Source organism: Cyprinus carpio, chromosome A22, assembly GCF_018340385.1.
Source record: "Cyprinus carpio isolate SPL01 chromosome A22, ASM1834038v1, whole genome shotgun sequence".
NCBI lineage: Eukaryota > Metazoa > Chordata > Actinopteri > Cypriniformes > Cyprinidae > Cyprinus > Cyprinus carpio.
The window spans coordinates 2,166,466-2,189,036 of NC_056593.1; the positions used below are offsets into that span (position 1 = coordinate 2,166,466).

Consider the following 22,571-nt stretch of genomic DNA (forward strand, 5'->3'; position numbering starts at 1 on the left):
TTATTTTATTATTAGCATTTTAAAAAGAACAAATGAAAGAAAACACAATGCAAAAAATTAATGAAACAAAAGTTTATAAAAAAAAACAAAAGGGAAAAATTAGACAAAAAAATAAAACTGACAAAAAAACCATCAAAAATGAAATGAAATTAAATTAAAATAAAATAAGGCAAAAAAACAAAAACAAACAAAACAAAATACATACAAGTACATAAAATATTATATTAAAGTATATTATATATATTATAATATATTATTATTAAAGAAAAACAAAAGAAAAAAACAATGCAAGAAAAGAATGAAACAAAGAATGTACAAAGGACAAAAATAAAGATAAAAATCAAACTTAAGAATAAATGTAAGAAAAAAAACTAAAGCAAAATCAAAAGGAAAATAACTAGACAAAAAAACAAACTGATGAAAAAAAATATGAGAATAGCAAAAATAATGTAAGAAAAAGATACAAAATGAACAAGGAAAGAGTCATATATACAAAACGGAGTAATTATTATTGTTTTTTTTTTTTTTATTTTTAGTATTATTATTTTTATTGTTGTTGTTTTTATGGTTTTGGTTTTTAGAGTTTTCATATTATGAACTTCCACTAAGTATGCTGCTCACAGTCCTCGATGCAGTGATATATAACCGAGCTGCATCTCAATCAAACGAGGGTCATCAGGTGGATTTATGAGCTAGAAATATCAGTTTCTCATAAGCTGGGCTTCTTTCAGAGAGCCTGAGTGGAGCTGACAGCAGCGCAGGTAAAATAAGAGCAAGCACTCTTCTGACGACTTGAATCAGTCTGACGGAGTGAAAACAGAGAGCCACGGAGAAGTGACTCAAAGCAGAGCGAGATCGCACTTCATAAATCTGAACAACTCGCCGTAATCAACTCACAAACTTATGTTTCCTAGCGTTTTTTAGCACGCTGACGTTCCTCCGACGCTCTTTGGCAAGTAAATATAATCTTATCGTCAGCCGATGGTAAATATCATGGCCGGACACTTCTGGAAAACACCAAAACATCAAGAAAACTGAAATAGTTTGGTCTAGACTGTCAGTTTTTGACACACGGCTAATTGGCTGCGCGGCTTAGACTCGCGGCGTGGAGAGAAAACCCTCGAAACGAGACACTTTCTCCTCTTCGGGAGGTTTCTTTCTGTGCTCGTCTAAATAAATAAGTTGAGTTCAGCCTGACTGATGGTAAATTGGCTCTCGGGGCCCCGAGACAGAATCAAGGGCGTTTATTAACACACACAGACTGAAATATGCAGACTGGTATGAAGGAGGCAAACAAACAGCTGGAGATACAGACGCAGACGTGAAAGACGGAGTTAAGAAACTACTGCAGCACTAATATTTGAAATATGCAGACTGGTATGAAGGAGGCAAACAAACAGCTGGAGATACATCTTTTAGGAGAAACAGTGGCAACACACCAACAAAAATAAAATAAAAAACTACAGACGCAGACGTGAAAGACGGAGTTAAGAAACTACCGCAGCACTCATATTTTATTTTATGTTTGTATATTTTAGTTTTAAATTCATTCAATATACATTTTTACAGGAACAAATGAAAGGCACTTTTTACTCATACAATAAAGTCAAAATATAGCCAACATCTATCCAATATTAAACTATTTATTACTATTTATCACTAATATTTTTTTTTTTTTTTTTTTTTGGATAGATGTTGGCTATATTTTGACTATTTTATTTGATCGTATACCAAATATATTATGAATAATTATTTTTATTATATATTATCAATTTTATAAATAAATGGACCAATTTCTAAAAAAACAAACAAATAATAATAAATAAAATACATTGTTCATTATAATTTCTGCTTACATAAATGTTAATTACTACATTTTTATTACATTTTACAAAAAAAGGTTGTTGATTTGTCCAAATAAAAAAAAAGTATTTATTATTCATAAATAAATAAATAAATAACATTTAACAGCTTGTTTGAAAAATTTACTCAAAAATAAAAAAACAATAAAATTGTGTGTGTGTGTATATATATATATATATATATATATAGTAATTTATTTGCATTATTATAAATACATGTATTATAATAATAAATGCATATATTAAATAAAATATAAATAAATAAATTATATTAATCTGCTTTTTACAAACTAGCAAAAAAAGTTTTTAGTTCAAAATCTATAATATAAAAATCTATCTATCTATCTATCTATCTATCTATCTATCTATCTATCTATCTATCTATCTATCTCTCTCTGTATACAGTGTGTGTGTGTACAAGCTATATATAAATAAAGTATTAAACAATTCATAGTCATTCTAGTTACATTCTAGTATGACCTTAAAGCAGTAAGTCATGCATTAATGAGTTGAAGGAGTCCATCTAGCACATTTGTATAAAAAATGGTTAAACAGCAGCAGAGTGTTCTGTGTGAACAAGCTCTTATCGTGACACATCAAAGCCGTCTTTGAGGAATGCATGTGAGGTGTGTGAACTCACTCGTGTGGACTTGTAGGCCGCAGCACCCGCAGGACAGCAGGACGCTGGTGCCGTCGTCACCGATGTGGGAGTTCGATGGCAGCGGTTCAGTGTTTTCAGCTCCCGCGCTGAAGCACATCTCTGGAACCAGCGGACGGGTGCGACAGCCGACCCGGGACACCAGGCCAGACGTGTCCGAGAGGTGGAAGGGGTCCTTAAGAGGCTAAACACACACAAACACACATGAGAGAGAAGGTGGAGGGTGTGCTTAAGAGGCTAAACACACACAAACACACATTGTCTAATCAGAAGTGATAATTATGTGAGGCTCTTTTAGTGTTTTGATAGTGCCGCACAGTGCATTACCTGTGTGTACGGACAGAAGAGCGTGCAGACGGCGCAGTGCGGCTCGATGGTTGCCATCGCAGCGTTGAACTGTTTCTCGGCCAGGAAGTTTGGCAAGCGGTTCTGCCACAGCGCACTCTCCTCAGACTTCTTGGCCTCGGGCTTATTGGTGTCGGGTTGAGGGATGCCACGTGTAGGGATCTACAGAGTACAGGAGACGACTCTTCAGAGGAGCTACACACCACAACAATCACTGTACACAACTTCACCATCAACACAGACAGATAGGACGACAGAACGATAGATAGATAGAGCGACAGATAGATAGATAGAACGATAGAGCAACAGAACGATAGATAGAACGATAGAGCGAGAGATAGATAGATAGAACGATAGAGCGACAGATAGATAGATAGAACGATAGAGCGACAGATAGATAGATAGAACGATAGAGCGACAGAACGATAGATAGAATGATAGAGCGACAGATAGATAGATAGAACGATAGAGCGACAGAACGATAGATAGAACGATAGAGCGACAGATAGATAGATAGAACGATAGAGCGACAGATATATAGATAGAATGATAGAGCGACAGAACGATAGATAGAACGATAGAGCGACAGATAGATAGATAGAACGATAGATAGATAGATAGATAGATAGATAGATAGACAGAGCGACAGATAGATAGAACGATAGAGCGACAGAACGATAGATAGAACGATAGAGATACAAACGATAGATAGAACGATAGAGCGACAGAACGATATAGATACGATAGAATGACAGAACGATGTAGATAGAACGATAGAGCGACAGAACGATAGATTGATAGATAGAATGACAGAACAGGATAGATAGATAGAACAGACAGACGGAAGGTAAGTAGGTAGGATGGTAGGGTGGAAGGACGGTTGGATAGATAGAATGATAGAGTGACAGAACGATAGTAGAGTGCGACAGAACGATATATAGATAGATAGATAGATAGATAGATAGATAGATAATATAGATAGAGCGACAGATAGATAGAACGATAGAGACAGATAGATAGAACGATAGAGCGACAAAAACGATAGATAGAACGAGAAGATAGAGCGACAGAACGATAGATAGATAGATAGAATGACAGAACATATAGATAGACGATAGAGCGACAGAACGATAGATAGATAGATAGAATGACAGAGCGACAGATAGATAGAACGATAGAGCGACAGATAGATAGATAGAACGATAGAGCGACAGACAGATAGAGAGAACGATGAGTAGAGCGACAGACATAAGAGAACGATAGAGAGCAACAGATAGATAGATAGATAGATAGATTGATAGGAGCAACAGATAGATAGATAGAATGATAGAATAGAGCATAAATAGAGCGACATAGATATATAGAAGACATATAGAGCAGCCAAACAGATAGATAGATAGATAGATAGATAGATAGATAGATAGATAGATAGAATGATAGAGCAACAGAACGAGTTAGATATATATAGATAGACACTGAGACAGACAGACAGATAGACAGAACAGATAGAACGATAGAGCGAATAGATAGATAGATAAACAGAATGAAAGATAGATAGAACAATAGAGATAGATAAACAGAATGAAAGATAGATAGAACAATAGATAGATAGATAGATAGATAGATAGATAGATAGATAGATAGATAGATAGATAAAGACAGACAGAGCGACAGAATTATAGATACATAGAATGATAGAGCGACAGATAGATAGATAGATAGATAGATAGATAGATAGATAGATAGATAGATAGATAGAAAGATAAACAGAATGACAGAACGATTGAGCGACAGAATAATAGATAGAGCGATAGATAGATAGATAGATAGATAGATAGATAGATAGATAGATAGATAGACAAAATGACATATAGATAGAATGATAGAGTGACAGCTGGCAGATATTTAGATGGCTAGACAGACAGACGGACCAATAACTAAAGTGTGCTGAAGCTAAATAAGAAGAATTTTAATATGATTCTCCCTCATAAGCACTAAAATACACATTTTAGAGGTAAACGAATCTTATAGAAGTGAAACGTGTCTCAGTATGAGTTCTGTCCTCTTTCTCTGAGCTGTGACTCTGCAGACGGCAGGTTTGATGCCCCTCTGTCCTGTATTTTGCCCCCTACAGTGACAGCAGACAGTGAGGGTTTACAGCTGTCTGTCTGTTCATAACACACGGCACAGACAAATCAATAACCGTCTTTCAGCCGCCCCGTCTTATAAAGCGCAGATTGTTTGTGGCTGCTTTCTTTCATACTTTATTGCTTTTGCTCTTTGTGCTCGCGAGTGCACACTTTCACAACAAACAAACAAACACAAAAAACAACATCTCGCCATCAAACCAGAACACTCTGAAATAAAATGAAATGTTCTAAAAACATTCATATTGTAGAAACATATCTATCTTTTAACAACTTTTTCCATAGCCATCAGACATTTATCTAGGGTGCCAAGTTTATTCTATTCTACTGAACTACATGCGACACGAAAATTGGAATATTTCTCGTAGTACCCCATGAAAACAAAAATACAACATTGCCGTTTTCATAGAACGACAGAAATGCCATAATTATATTGTATGTTTTTTTTTTATGTGAATTTTATGAAATTGATTGTCTCATTTGAGAAACACGAGTAAACCAAATTTGTGTTTAAATCATTCGTAAAAACTTTCTTGCATACATTTTTCACTAATATTTTCAACAATAAAAAATACATATTCATTTACATACTTTTACGAAGTTTATGAAGTCATAAAGAAGTTAATTTATGAAACACAAGCAAATGAAATATCTCATTTAAATGTGAAAATTTATGAAACACAAGCAAATGAAATATCTCATTTAAATGTGAAAATTTACTCAAGATGGGATTTTACAAGCAATTCTATGAACATTATATATAACATAATATATAACAATCATCCATGCAGTAATTAATAATAATAATTTTTTTTTTTTGAATGGGGGTGTGTTTTTGTATGTAATTGTTTTATATTATACGATTTTAAAATTTTATAATTTACATAAGAACCAAACATACAAATAATTTGACCATTTTAAGGACTGTCATTTATAAATCTTGCGAAACAAAATATGGGTAATTTTTTTGTAAAACTATTCTAACATAATTCAACAATTTATGAAAGAATGGTTTTACGAATGTCATTCGATTTCTTTATGGACATGATTAAAAACTCATGTAATTCAAGATTATCTTTGCGAACAATTTAACGATTTTATGACCATCATTGCTAACACAATCAAAACCGTAAAACTATTCTAACACAAATTAAAAAATTTACGCAAGAACAGATTTACAAACATGATTTGATTTTTTTTAATGGACATTATTATGAACTGCATTAAAAAGCAAAAAAAAACAAAAAAAAAAACAATAGCAACACGTAATTAGAGAACATGTTTACGAACAATTTAAGGATTTTATGGCTGACTTTGCTAACACAATCTAAGAAAGAGGAGCACCACAAATTTAGGTAAACCTTTCGTTAAGTTATTTTAATTTAAATTGGCAGATTCAATTTACACAAATTTTACGTCACCATGGAAACGATAAGGCGATACATTCTAATATAACGGTTGCCGAAAAAACTCACGCTCAGTGGGTCAGCATGTGTGATAACGTTAAATGGTTTTACAAACATCTGATTTTTCACGGATATTACTACAAACTGCATTTAAAGCATATGCAAAACCTGTGAATTAACAATAGCTTAATGAACAACTGAAATATATAATTACGAACAACCTTCCGAACAATTTGATTTTTCGTACATTATTTCAAACGTAATTTTTGAAAAATGACAAAAACTATTCTTGATAGTTGCAAGAATAGCTTTATGAACAATTTTACATCATTACGAAATTAAGTTGAAACATAAAACAAATTCGTTAAGAGACCTTTCGTAAATCTGTTCTAACGTAAAATGTTGCACTAAAAATTAACAATGTTTTTGAAGAACAATTCACACAGAAATCTGCTTGCGTTTCATGAATGAGGCCCAAAATATTAAAAGTAAAATTTTGGGGGGAACTTTATACTGAAAGTATATCGCGCTTAACGTTTATCGTTGATGATGTCATGAAAGCAGTACTTACCCTCATCGCTGGAGGCTACCTGTTTGACTATAGAGTGAGGAGAGCGCATGGGTGGCTTGCTGAATGGATGTCTTCGGCTCTTCTTCACCTCAACTTTCTTCTTCAGTTTCGTGAAAGGATTTGGCTGAGAGCAAAAACACAATACTAAATTACCTCAATGTTTACAGTCCTGAAAACCCTTTGGGACCAGAGAAGCTGCTCACCTGCAGGCCGGGAGCAGCTCCATTACTCTGGTTCTGAATGTCAGTGGAAGCAAACTGCTCAAACACCTGCTGGAAGGAGAGCTCGTCGGGATGCTTCGGCTTCTTCTTTTTCTTCTTCTTCTTCTTCTTCTTCTCCTCCTCTGCGTTTTCCGATGGAGGATCCTGAGATTCTGTTTTTCCATCTTCCGCCTGCAGAAAGAGGACACCATTCACACCAGCAGGTCAATAAGAATGCAAATGGCTAGAGTGTTTTCTATGCTGCTAAGGGTTTATGGATTGATGCTATAATTCTCAAAGTTCGCTTGGTGCACACGCCGGTCCACGGAGTTGCTGCTTTCCTGCCTGATCCGGCTCATCCCTCTCTAGTGCCTTCCAGAGTGAGGAGAGCCTACCTCGCCTCGCCATGCCCGTCCTTCTTGCTGTCCCGCCGGCTGCTGCTCTGCCGCGCGCTATACGGCTTGAGCAGGGGTACTAGTGGGGTAATGTACAGCTCCACTCGCGCTGGCGCGTGGCCACCCGAACCTTCACATCGGCGGGGGCCAGACTTCAGACGGCGGAACTGTTTCACCCTCGCCTGAGCTCTACGACAAACAACGCAGATGGATAACGAACTTACTTTAATGCAAACGTTTCGCATTTAATAGTTCTCATTTATTATGAGTCAAAGGTCAATAAAAACCTAGCGAACTTTTATTTCAAACTAAATTTCCCACTTGATAGTTTTTATTTATTACAATTTTAACGATACAGGTCAAAAGTCATTAAAAACTTCGCATAAGCACTCCAAAAAAACGAGCTTTTATTTCAAACAAAGCATTTTTTTCGAATCAAACTGAAAAGCTCAAAGGTCAATCAAATTCTTTACCTAGACTCTACAAAAAATAACGCAAATGGATAACGAATGCATTTCAACCCAAACGTTTCCAGCTTGATAGTTTTAATTTATTATGAGTCAAACAGTAAAGGTAAAAGGTCAATAAAATCTTCACCTACACTGCAAAAAACAACGCAAATGGATAACTAATTTTACTGCAAACATTTCTCATTTAATAATTCTCATTTATTATGATTCAAAGAGTTAACGAGTTAGGTAAATAAGGTCAATATTGTGATATTTTATTTTTATTTTTAAAAATTTCAATTTTGATTTTTTTTGTTTTTATTAAGAATGAAGAGGTAGAGTTAATAAAATCTTCACCTAGACTCTACATAAAACAACGCAAATGGATAACTAATTTTACTGCAAACATTTCTCATTTAATAATTCTCATTTATTATGATTCAAAGAGTTAACAACAAAGGTCAATAATAACCTAGTGAACTTTTATTTTTAAACAAAACAATTTCCCATTTGATAGTTTTTATAACGAATCAAACAGAAGAGCTCAAAGGTCAATAAAATCTTCACCTAGACTCTACATCATTTGATACAAATGGATTAACGAACCTTATTTTAAATGCCCGCAAACGTTTCGCATTTAATAGTTCTCATTTATTATGAGTCAAAGAGTAAGCACCAAAGGTCAGTAAAAACCTAGCGAACTTTTATTTCAAACTAAATCTCCCACTTGATAGTTTTTATTATTTATTACAATTTTAACGATACAGGTCAAAAGTCATTAAAAACTTCGCATAAGCACTTCAAAAAAAACGAGCTTTTATTTCAAACAAAGCATTTTTCCACTTGATAGTTTTTTTTCGAATCAAACTGAAAAACTCAAAGGTCAATTAAATTCTTTACCTAGACTCTACAAAAAATAACGCAAATGGATAAAGTATGCATTTGGATAAAGAATTTTTTTAAATTGATAGTTTTTATTTATTGTTAGTTTTAATCTTATTTATGTAGTAGGTCAGTAAAGGTAAAAGGTCAATAAAATCTTCACCTAGACTGCAAAAAACAATGCAAATGGATGAACTAATTTTACCGCAAACGTTTCTCATTTAATAGTTCTCATTTATTAGGATTCAAAGAGTTAACAACAAAGGTCAATAATAACCTAGTGAACTTTTATTTTTAAACAAAACAATTTCCCACTTGATAGTTTTTATTACGAATCAAACAGAAGAGCTCAAAGGTCAATAAAATCTTCACCTAGACTCTACATAAAACAACGCAAATGGATAACGAACTTATTTTAATGCAAACGTTTCGCATTTAATAGTTCTCATTTATTATGAGTCAAAGTTATGTTTCTTTTTTGTTATGGTTTAGAGTTTAATAGTTCTCATTTATTATGAGTCAAAGGTCAATAAAAACCTAGCGAACTTTTATTAAAGGTTAATAATTATAAAAACCTAGCTAACTAATTTATTTCAAAACTAAAGGTCAGTAAACACCCACTTGATTCAAAATAAATCCCCTAGAACTTTTATTTCAAACTAAATCTCCCACTTGGTATTATTTTTTTATTTTATTATTATTTTAACGAGCTTTTATTTCAAAAAAACGAGCTTTTATTTCAAACAAAGCATTTTTCCACTTGATAGTTTTTTTTTCGAATCAAACTGAAAAGCTCAAAGGTCAATTAAATTCTTTACCTAGACTCTTAAAAAAAAACATTGCAAATGGATAACGAATGCATTTCAACCCAAATGTTCCCAGCTTGATAGTTTTAATTTATTATGAGTCAAACAGTAAAGGTAAAAGGTCAATAAAATCTTATCTTAGACTTAGAAATGCAAAGAAAATGGATAGCAATTGTTTTAAACTAATTTTTCCGCTTATGTTTTATTATTTTCTCATTTATGATGAGTCATAGAGTAAACAACAAAGGTCAATAATAACCTAGCGAACTTTTATTTCAAACTAAACAATTTCCCATTTGATAGTTTTTATTACGAATCAAACAGAAGAGCTCAAAGGTCAATAAAATCTTCACCTAGACTCTACAAAAAATAACGCAAATGGATAACAAACTTTTATTTTCACTGACGATTTGAACAGTGAAGGTAAAAGGTCAATAAAACCTTAAAATAAAAACCACAAATAACTTTTTTCAAAACAAAAGTTTTCTGGCTTGATAAAATTGTTTATTAAGATCCTAACAATAAAAGTCATTTCACGTCCATGATAAATTTTCGCAGAGAGATCGTTAAAACAATGCGCACTTTTTAAGTTTTAGCGCACTTATTTTAACCAGTAAAAAAAAAAAAAAAAAAAAAAAAAAACAAAACACAAATTACAATTTTTTTTTTATTATCCACGCTGCAACTATTATTCATCTATCACACGATCCGAGGAACGTGCATAATTAACGAGGAACGTCATAACGTGACATTCCTACGCTATCGCGCTATCTTTTTTTTATTATAATTGTTTTCATTTATTTTTTTTAGCAATTTTTAGCAATTTATGAAATGAAAAGAAACACTAACGAAGAAGATTTTGAAGATTTTCGTGCGCAGGAGTTTCTCTCTGTACGTGACTCTGGTTTTCCTGCTCGGGCTGGTGAGGCTCGTGGGTTTGAGGTGGTCCAGGAGCGTACTGTCTTTCCCCTGCTTCCACAGCTCGTAGCGGTCGGGCTGCAGGCAGCGAACGAAGACGTCCATGGAGATCTTCACCATGTCCTTACGACACGTGCACTGCAGAAGACAAACGGGAACCAACGACTCTAAATTAACAAAGTCAATGACTGTATAAATGTCGTTTAGTGCACAGCTATGTGGAGATATATTTTGGACCAATGAGATTCCATGTTGAGCGGGGCTACAATACAAATATATATAAATAGTATAATTCTTTTAAATGCATTAATTAATTGAATGTATAAATATATTAATTTCCTAATAAGTTACTTTACATTATTCTTTTAATTCAGTTTAAATATACAGTTTTTTGTATCTTATTTTTTGCAGTTTTTTAAAGTGATTTTATTTTTAACCTTTAGTTTTGAGATTAAATAATATTATAGAGTAATATGACTAAAAATGCAAATGTATATACATTTATTACAAATGAATATAGTAAATATTAACAATTAATAATACACATTAATTAATATAAAATTAATACATTAAAAAATTATAAGCTATTACTAAATATAATGTAGAAACTTTATTTGTCATTGTTTATTTGCATCGTAAAAAGCGCTATACGAATTAACTTGAATTTAATAATCCTATAAAAATAAAAAATACATTTAAGAAAAAATAAATTAATATATTTAAATTAAAAGAATAATATAATAAAAAATACTATACATTAATACATATGTTTAAATAAATAAAACAAATGTAAATTATTAAAATACACAAAATGCTTAAATACACTTAAGATGCAAAGAGCAGATTAAAACTAAATTTGTAAGTTTGATGTATATTATATTTTTTTTATTTTTTTTATTATGTTATTCTAATATTTATATGCAAATTAAATTTTAATTATAAAAATATAATTGTGTTTGGGTTAGATGAGATTGAATTGAATAAAAGATGAGAATAAAATGAACTGCATCATGGGAGTCGTGTCTGAAACAACGATTGAGAGGTGGATGAGGGATGTGATGATTATATGAAATACGTCTTCATGCAGGTGTGTTGATGCAGAGTTTGTTGAATCATGATTGTTAGAATAATCAGAGTTGAAGAATCCAAGTGAAAAAAACAGGCTTTTAATTGCAAAGATCGCATGCCGTGGATCGAAGTGAAAACCGCACAAATCAACATCTCTCAATCAACAGCGAGAGAAAGAGAGACGGATGGAAATAAAAGTAATTTTCCTGCGAGCTGAGGTCGGCTGTATTACATCGGGCCGTTATTTCCTGCGCCGCACCGGAGCTGCTGTTCAATTACCAGAAACATTCTGCAGCTGAAGTGAAGACAAACACTGTGTGTGTGAGAGAGCATAATAACGGCAACAAGCACTATTCTTCACTCTGAAATGTCAATGTCTCGCAGCATAACTCCAGGGCTTTGCCATAGCACACTCAGAAATGCATTTCCAGCCCGACTGGAAGATTCAGAGTCCACTGGAAAACAAGCAGCGCTGAGGAGAAGAACCAACCAAAACTAGAAGTACAATCATGCTGCCAACATTTTTCAGGAGCGTAACAGACTCAGCTTTTTCCGTAAAGAAAATTGTGACAATAGGGAGATAAATATTTTTTAAAGAGTAAAAAAATAAAAGGAAACACATGTATTGTGATTATTTTAAACTGCAAAAATGAAAAAGCAGCTAAAAAAAGTATACACACATGCATATACACACACACACACACACACATACACACACACACACATATATATGAACAGTGTCGCCGTGTTCATAATGTAATATATAAATAATAACAACTAAAATACAATTAATAAATAAAATTATATAAAATTATTTAAATTAAATACAATTTTAAATTTCGAAAATAAATAAATTTTTAAACAACTCTAGTTGCAAAGTATTTAAATTAAATTAGTAGTGGAATACTAAATGAAAAAAAATATATATTTTGCAATTCCAATACATGTGTAATATATATACTGGCAATTTATATTCTACAAAATATCAGTAAAAAAAAAAAAGTTTTTTTTTTATGTTTTCTGAAAGAAGTAGGTTTTTAGCCAATTTGCACAAATATTAGAATAACATTTATTTATTTATTTATTGTGATTGAAATCTTCCACGTTAAAATAAATTTGTTTTATATGGTCTTTTAGAATTTTTAAGAGATATATTATTTTTAATTTATTTTAAGTGTTTTTTTTTTATATTTATATTAATGTATGGTATAGTATTTTTTAATTTATTAATTTAATTTTTTTGAAAGAAGTCTCTTCTTGCTCACCACTGCTGCTTTAATTTGATCAAAAAATGACAGTAAAAAATAGTATTACTGTGAAAAATCATTACAGTTTAAAATAATAATTTTCTATGTGAACATATTGTAAAATGTAATTTATTCCTGTGATGCAATGCTGAATTTTTAAGTATTTCTTTGATAAACAGAAAAAAAAACGAAAAAAAAAAAACAGAATTTATTTTAAATAGAAATCTTTTATAAGATTATAAATGTCTTTATTTTAGCTTTTGATCAATTTAATGCATCCCTGCAGAAAAGAAAGCCAAGGTTTTGCATTGTGCTGTATATACAAATTAAAAAAAAAAAAAAAAAAAAAAAAAAAAAGGAAAACGTGAGTATAAAAGTTTTTTACACTTAAAAAAAAAAAAAGTTGGAAAAAAAAAAAAAATTATACTGACACTGACCTCTCCGGGAACAATCTATTTTATTGTTGTTTTTCTCACTGCTGAACCAATAAATGGAAATGTAGGAAACAATCACAGGCCTCTGAAGACACCAGAGCGCTGAAGCTGTGTCTCATGTATCTGAGATGAACATGTTAATAACGCTGTAAACTCATCCCGTCTCTCACTAGACCAGGTCTGACCATTACATGAGCCGTGCAGGTGGATTATAACCGGTTTCTCTGAGATCTCACAGCACGGTAGAACACTGAACAACACTGTGAATATCACAATGATTTTAATGTGGTTCTCTCTCCAATTCAAGGATTCATTCACAGCACCATTAAATTTTTTTCATTTTTTTCATGCATAAAAATGTATAATATCTGTAGACTACAAAAAAAAATAAAAAAAAATAAATGCATGTTCACATCAGTAACACCATTATCACACTTTAAAGATTCTGTAATGGGAGAGAAATCAGTCTTATTTCATGAATGTGCAGGTTTAGGGCTCTCTGACTAATGAGGCGCTGCATCAGACGCCTGTAGAAGAGGAGCCGGAATAATGAAGGGACTGTTGAGTGACACAAGAGAGATTCAAACTGAAGATGTGCTTTAATTAGCCGCGAGTCTGTGACCCGACATTCAGCACATCAGTAATCACTGCAGTACATGCAGACCATCAGCCGCGCTGCGCACGTGTGACGAGAACCTCTAAATGCCAACACGATCAGGAAAAACTACCCACGTGTGAGAAATACCCACGTGTGCGTGGAGGAGGAGAGAGAGAGAGAGAGAGTATACACTAGAGACAGAGAGAGAGCGAGAGAGAGAGAGACAGACGAGACAGTAGAGAGATAGAGAGAGAGAGACCAGGAGAGAGGAGAGAGAGAGAGAGAGAGAGAGAGAGATGAGAGAGAGACTAAGGAAGAATGAAAGCAAGCCAGAAAGAGAAACAGCAACAAGAAAAACAACGGGGAAAAAAACAAACAAGAGAAAACCAAGCACGGAAAAAAATAAAAGAAAAGAGCAAAAAAACAAACGAAAAGGACAAATGAAAAGAAAGAAAAAGAACAAACGAAAAGAACAAATGAAAAGAAAGAGAAGAAACAAACGAAAAGAAAAAATAAAGGAAGGGAGAAAAGAAAAAAATAAAAGGACAAATGAAAAGAAAGAAAAAGAACAAACGAAAAGAACAAAAAGAAAGGACAAACAAAAAAAGAAAAAAAAAATAAAGAGAAAGAAAAATAAAGAACAAACAAAATAAAAATAAAAAAACAACTAAAAGAATAAAACATGAAAAGGACAAACAAAAAGAACAAATGAAAAGAAAGAAAGAAAGTAAAAGAAAAAAAATAGAAAGTAATAAAGAGAGAAAGAAATAAAGGAATGAAAAGAAATAACAGAAAAATATTAAGAAGAGAACAAGATAAATGAATGGAAAGAAAGATGGAATGGACAAACAAAACAATAATAAAAATGAAAGACAAGAAAAAAAAAGAAAACGAAAAAAAAGAACGAACAAAAATAAAGGACAAATAAAAAGAAAAACATGAAAATGACAAACAAAAAGAACAAATGAAAAGAAAGAAAAAGAACAAAGAATAAAAAGAACAAAAGAAAAGAAAAAAACTAAAAGAACAAAAAGAAAGGACAAACAAAATGAAAGAAAAAGAACAAACAATGAGATTGTAAACTAAAAGAAAAAAACAAATGAAAAGGACAAACAAAAAGAACAAATGAAAAAAAGAACAGAGATATAATAAAAAGAGAACAAACAAAAAAAACTAAACGAACAAAAAGAAAGAACAAACCTAAAGAAAAAAATAGAACAAACAAAAAGCTTGGAAAAAAAGAAAGAACCGACGAAAAGAAAAAAAAAACTAACTGAAAGAACAGAGAAAAGACAAACAAAAATAAAAAGAAAGAAAATGACAAACAAACCAATGAAAAGAGAGAACACATAAACACATAAAAAGAACAAAACGAGAAAGAAACAAATGAAAGTTTGAAAGGATGTGAAAGACACTGAGAAACTGCAAAAGAACAAACGAATGAAAGACTAAATGAAAATTATTTTAAGAATTGACAAAATTATAAAAATGTAAACGAGACCGAATGAACGAACAAACAAATGAATCAGAAGCGAAGCAGCAAGAACGAATGAATGAATGAACGAATGAATGAACGAATGAATGAATGAATGCATGCAAAAGAACTGACGAAAACACAAACGGAAGAATGAAGAGGAAGGTGGAGAGTGAATGGAGTGGGGCTCGTGTGACGTCTGTCCTGTTAGACTTACGCTCACCTGCGTGGCCATCTTGCCGTAGTCGATCCAGCGCAGGGTGGCGAAGTTCGTGGACTCTGCGCAGTTGAAGCCGTGGTTGAATCCGGCGTGATATCCGTACGGAAACGTGATCATGAACTCGCCCTCCTCCTGCGTGATCTGCCAAAGCAGGACAACAATGACAAAATCACCACAAACGCGCAAAATCTCTGAAACCGTTTCACGTTATCTGCGCTGATTATGGCGTGGAATATCACAATTACACAAAATTAATTTAACGTAGTAAAATACATAGAATTGGGAGAATTAGATTTTTACGCCGATGTTTGGGGAACTGAAAAACGTACAGCGTTTTATAGCGAATAAATTGCATGAGAAAGAATGTGAGAAAAAAAAAAGAAAATGTAATTTTTATTAACTATTTAAATAAATTAATAATTTAAAAAAGGCTAACTATATACAAATTAAATACAATCTTTCAATTCAGTTTGATTTAAAAGTAATGATGCACTACAACAAAAAGTCAAATTAAATACAAATTAACACCAAATAAAGAAAATGGATGTGAATGAATGATGCACAAAAAGAAAGAAACTAGTTTTATTATTAGCATTTTTATTATTTAATTAATAAATTAATAAATCAATTTAAAAGGTCAACTAAGATAATTAAATTCATTTTTAAATTAAATTTAGATTCTTATGCCGATGTTGTGGAACTGTAAAAAGTACAGCGTTTTATAGCGAATAAATTGCTAAAATAGTATACGCAAAAAAAGCAAGAGAAAGAATGTGAAAGAACAAAATACTGAAAAATTAATTGTGTGAAGAATTTATAAACAAAACAAAACAAAACGGAAAGAAACAAAAGGAACAAACAACTTATTTATTTTATTAGCTATTTAATTAATGAATAAAAAATGAAAATTCAAATGAAATACAAATTAATATTTTTAAATTAAATTGAATTAAAACAAAAAGTCAGGTACTAAAACAAACAGTCAAACGAAATACAAATTAACACAAATTAAAGAAAAATTATGTAAACCAATGAATAAACAAAGGAACCAAGTACTTTTATTATTATAATTTTTAATAATATTAAACAACAAACAACTAAAGAAAAGAAAAAAGAAATGAAACAACCTATTTCTTTTGTTAGTTTTCTTACATTTAATTTTTAATTAATTAATATATGAATAATTACAAATTAGTTAAGTCAACTAAATTAAAAACAGAAAAACACAAAAGCAAAATAAATAATTACGAAACAAATAACAAATTAAAGAAAGTAATGAATGGACAAAATGAAAAAAAAAAACGATTTATTTTGTTGCTTTCATTAAATTTAAGTTTAATTAATAAACCAATGATTAACAAAAAATAAAGTCAACTAAATAAAATTATTGTAAATTCTGCTCGAGTGGTAATAATCATGAAGCCCTCGGCTCATCCTCACGGGATGCATGTGTCTCTGAAGATGGACGCGCTGGACGTTTAATTATTTCCCAGCTACTGCTCCGTTACCCCACATACTTTTAATTTCACTGAGCTCTACAGTAATCTGGGCGAAAGCAAAACTGAACTGTACTTTGATGAAAGAGCCAGTAACTGCTGAATTAAGCTGCAAACGACACTTCAGAGGAAGAAAAAGCCGTTCTTTGATGAAATAGGCAATGACTGAGAAACACGGCGGCTTCCAGAGCTAATATCTGTAGCCATTATGGTGGCGGAGAGTTGGCCGGAGTTGTATAGTTGTTGGTTTGATTTAGATTTGTTCGACCTTAGCTAATGCAATCGGTGGAGTCACGCTTCAGTGTCACGCTGGCGTCCGTTAGAAAGAAAGTTAAATTCATTAATGCTGTTCGGAGACTGCTACGTGTCTGGTGTTTGCGTAGAACTGGCCCTAGGGTGTGTTTGTACACTTAACGAAGTTACATTATGAGTTGGGTGACTACAAAAAGTACTGCTTTCTGTTATTATAAAAATAATACAATATTATACAGTACAGGGTGTGTTTGTACACTTAACGAAGTTACATTTTAGAAAGAACACTCATCAAGCCTGCATTAAAAATACATGAAAAAAATGTCATATTGTGATAGATTATTACACATTTTAAAAACTTGTTTTTAAATTTTATTATACTTAAAAATATAATGTATTTCCTGTGATGTAAAAGCTGAATTTTTTGATGACTTCACATGATCCTTTAGAAATCATTTCTATATATTGCTGACATTATCAAAAAACGGTTCTGTTTGCTTACATATCAGAAATAATTTTAGGCATTTGAATAAAAAGAAAAAAAAAAATGTTTTTAAAATAACTAAATAAATATACACTACTGGTCAGTAATTTGGTTTGACAGGAATTTTTTTTCTTACTTTTTTTAAAATAAATCAATCTTTTTATTCAGCAAGGATCACTGTGTTAAATTTATAAAATGGAAGTAAAGAAAATAGTACTTATTACATCTATATTATAAACGTTTTTTTGATGTTGAAATAAATGCAGTTCTTTTTAATCTGATTTTATTCATCAAATATATTAGACACAGAAGCTGTTTTTCATAATACAGAATATTAGCTAAAACATTAGACTGGATGTTACGATTGACACTGAAGGCTGGCGTAAGGACGAAATTCAGCTTTGCAGATCACAAATAAATTTTATTTATATGCAAATAGAGGTCTACTGGGTTATTTTAATTTGTGAAGGTAATATACACAATATTACTGTTTTGTCTGTATTTTGATCCAAAGTAATGCAACTTGATCAGACTTCTTCTTTCCAAAACTAAACAATTTATTAATGTTTCCAAACTTATTGACGCTGTTACTGTTTTAATAGGAAACAATTACCCAGACAAAATATATTCAAATTAGATGAGCACCAAAAATACAAACAAAGTTCAAAATCATTTTCTTTGAAGTGAAGGCAAAAAAAGTAAACTAAAAAGAATTACTCTTGAAAACTAAACATTACTTTTAATTAAATAATATCATCCAGGTATTATGGGTTGACATATGCATTACAGTAAAAAAATGCTTGCACTATATATAATAATATATATATATATATAATATATAATCTATATATAAATATATATATCTATACAAAGATATACACAAAGTTTTTAATACGAATAACTAAATATACACAAAGTTTTTAATACGAATAACTAACATTTGAATTTGAAGTATTACTTATTTTAAATAAAATAATAAATAATTTTCATTTGAACTGATTTGAAAGAGGAAATGTCAAGTTAATTAATTAAATGAACTTTTAGGATTAAATTAAATTTTAATAAAACAAAGTCAAACATTATGGTGTAAATTTGCATTAGATTAGATTGCGAATATATTAGAATTTTGCAGAAATGTGTATAAAAGTATTATTAATTTTAAATAAAATAATAAAAAATTATTTTAACTGAATTGAAAGAAAGGAAATGCCATCTAAATTAATAAAATTTACTTAAAATAAAATGTATTTTTATTTAAAAAAATAAAGTCAGTATTATGGTATAAATTTGAATTACAAAAAATCTGATTTAAAAATATTATAAATAAAAAATACTTTAATAACAATACTTTTTAAAATAAAATATTTTAAATAAAATAAATAATAACATTTAAAATAAATAAAATGATAAAGTAAAAAAAAATAATAATATAATAATATAATATAAAAAATAATATATTTACATTTTATTCATTCTTTTAAATTTACTTTTGTTTTTAAGGTCCTCGCAAAATATTAAATACAAATTAAAATGAAAGACGACCAAAAACAGGACCCTAAAGTCACAAAAAAACTGATCTGAACTAAAAAAAACAAGAAAATTAAAAATTACAAAAAAGTACAAGAATACCAAGGCACTCTGAAATCCCTTAAAATTATTAAATAATTTGCAACCGATTTTATTTCCAAAATGAGTCCTATTCCAGAGCGTGACAGGCTTTTCAACAACAAAAAACTACATGTTGACGTAACTGTAAGGCATTATAAAGAATACTACGGTACAGCATCCAGAAAACATGCTATATATCGGTATTAAGTCTGGTATTACGTATCTTAACTGTCACCATAATGGTGGAGCAGATGAAACTTAATGCATGATTCTCCTTGCTGGATCTCTCCTCACACTCTCGCTGACTGTTCGCTAGCAGGAGCTTGAGCTGAAGCTCTAATAACGTCCCCAGACACACGGAGAGAGACAGACAGACAGACAGGAAACCTGCTGAGATCAACACTTCAGCGTCTCCTCTCGCTTTCATCTCACTGCAACTCCACCGAGTGTCACGGGGACTCAAAAGTGACAATAACATCCATCGTATGGAGGAGCGGCGGGAGTGAAAACCAGGATTGCAGCAGTTGAGCGGAACGTATAGCGGCGCTGAACTTTATCTAGCCTCATTACAGAGATTTATTCCCGTTTTGATCTCACTGTGAGGGTCTCGGGCTCCTGACAATGGGAATTATCCACGGAGAAGAAGAAAAAAAAATTGTAAATTGAAAATGTTTTTGATCCGAGTCAGAGGCAAGTAGCAGTGTCAGTGTTTGTGGTTTAGATTTTCGTTTTTTGCGTAAATACACATAAAAAGATGTGTGAGGGGTCACAGCGCTTTAGTTTAACACCGTCGTCATCTTTGTGCACGAAGCACACCTTACTTCTAAAATCTAATTTCTTTTTTTAACAAAGTGCAAATAAACACTCACAAAAAAGTCTAAATTGTGTGCGTACCGCTAATGTTCGCGTAAATTGTTCGTAAAACCATTCTGATAAAAGTAGTCGCAACAAATTTCAGTAATAAGCCAATGAGAGAAGCTAGTAAAATAAGTAGGTGCAACTAATGTTCGTATTAATTGTTTGTGAGAAGATAGTAAAATTTGCTTTATTAGCTTCGTGTAAAATTGTTGTGTTAAAAAAACTATTCTAATAAAAAAACACAACAGAATGTTTGTGTAAATTGTTTGTTAAAAACTATTTCTAATAAAAATAGTTGCAACAACTTCCACAGAAAAATCCCTTAGATTGTGTTTCATTAGCTTATTTTAGTGGTGTATTAATGAAATTATCTTGGTTGTTTTCTTTTATCGTTTTTGTTATAAACATTCTAATGAAAAACTTTAGACAATTTACACAAAAAATTAATTTGGGTTGCGTTTCTTTAATAGGCCAATAAGAGAAGCGAGCAAAGTTACCGTTGTTAGCTTCTTTTTACTGCTGTATAAATGAAACCCGAGCAGAATGTTTGTGTTAATTGTTCGTTTAGTGGCAACAAATTTCCACAAAATTTAATTTTCTTGTGTTTCTATAACAAAAAAATGAGAGAAGCTAATGAAGCTAATTTTAACACTTTTACGTATTAATGAAACAATCAGAAAGTTTGCGTTAATCTTTTGCTAAAAACCATTTTAATTGTCGCAACAAATTTCCACAAATTTTGCTTTATCAGCTTCTTTTACTGCTGTATTAATGAAACACAAGCAGAACGTTTGTGTAAAATGTTTGTTAAAACCATTTCTAATGAAAATTGTCGCAACAAATTTCCACGAAATTGTAATTTTCTTGTGTGTTTCTATAACAACAAAAATGAGAGAGAAGGCTAATGAATGAAAACGACTAATTTCACTGAGTATTTAACACTCTTTACTGCTTTTTACGTATTAATGAAACAATCAGAAAGTTTGCGTTAATCTTTTGATAATTTTAATTTTAGTTGTAAATTTCCACAAATTTTGCTTTATCAGCTTCTTTTACTGGTGTAAATTAATGAAACACAAGCAGAACATTTGTGTGTAAAATGTTTGTTAAAACCATTTCTAATGAAAATTGTCGCAACAAATTTCCACAAAATGTAATTTTCTTGTGTTTCTATAACATAAAAATGAGAGAAGCTAAATAAAACTAATTTTAACACTTTTACTGCTGTATTAATGAAACAATCAGAAAGTTTGCGTTAATCTTTTGTTAAAAAAACATTTTAATTGTCGCAACAAATTTCCACAAAATTAGCTTTATCAGCTTCTTTTACTGGTGTATTAATGAAACACAAGCAGAACGTTTGTGTAAAATGTTTGTTAAAACCATTTCTAATAAAAATTGTCGCAACAAATTTCCACAAAATGTAATTTTCTTGTGTTTCTATAACAAAAATGAGAGAAGCTTATGTAGCTAATTTTAACACTTTTACTGCTGTATTAATGAAAAAATCAGAAAGTTTGCGTTAATCTTTTGCTAAAAAACATTTTAACTGTCTGTGTTAATTTTTAGTTTATTTAGCTTTTATTTTGTTTATATAATTTAATTTTATTGTGTTTGTTTATGAAGATAATTTTAGAAGCTAATGAAGCTAATTTTAACGATTTTAATGATGTTTTAGTTAATCTTCTGTTAAAAAACCATTTTATTGTTGCAACAAATTTCCACAAAATTAGCTTTATCAGCTTCTTTTACTGGTGTATTAATGAAACACAAGCAGAACGTTTGTGTAAAATGTTTGTTAAAACCATTTCTAATGAAAATTGTCGCAACAAATTTCCACGAAATTTAATTTTCTTGTGTTTCTATAACAAAAAAAAAATAAGAGAAGCTAATTTTGCATTGATAAAATCATTGTCAATTTATTCCACTTATATCCAGCTATATTATCTGAAATAACATTTGTGCAGTGTCAGTGACAGGAAGTGATGTAATGGGTGAATAACTCACTCTGTCAAAGGGGATGCTGTATTTCTTCAGGATCGATGGAGAAATGAGGGTCATCTTGTGACGGAGAAACGCGTCACAGCCCTGAGAACTTCCTGGGAAAAAACCTGCAGAAAACGACAAACAGCAAAGAGAGAGAATGAGACAAAATGTCAACGAAACACTGAAATAAACAGACTGGATGGTTTT

General features: G+C 31.2%; 1 protein-coding gene across 1 annotated transcript in view; it reads right to left on the bottom strand.

The window, feature by feature from the left end:
* LOC109066573 (lysine-specific demethylase 4B-like) overlaps positions 1-22,571 on the bottom strand; it is a 57,260-nt gene that overhangs the window by 14,046 nt on the left and 20,643 nt on the right. Inside the window, exons 7-14 of the mRNA XM_042712284.1 lie at positions 22,386-22,489; positions 15,684-15,821; positions 10,617-10,777; positions 7,590-7,773; positions 7,193-7,381; positions 6,982-7,113; positions 2,848-3,018; positions 2,503-2,704 (exon numbers count right to left, since the gene is read on the bottom strand). Coding sequence (XP_042568218.1) covers positions 2,503-2,704; positions 2,848-3,018; positions 6,982-7,113; positions 7,193-7,381; positions 7,590-7,773; positions 10,617-10,777; positions 15,684-15,821; positions 22,386-22,489 — 1,281 coding nt within the window. The remainder of the gene's footprint in view (positions 1-2,502; positions 2,705-2,847; positions 3,019-6,981; positions 7,114-7,192; positions 7,382-7,589; positions 7,774-10,616; positions 10,778-15,683; positions 15,822-22,385; positions 22,490-22,571) is intronic.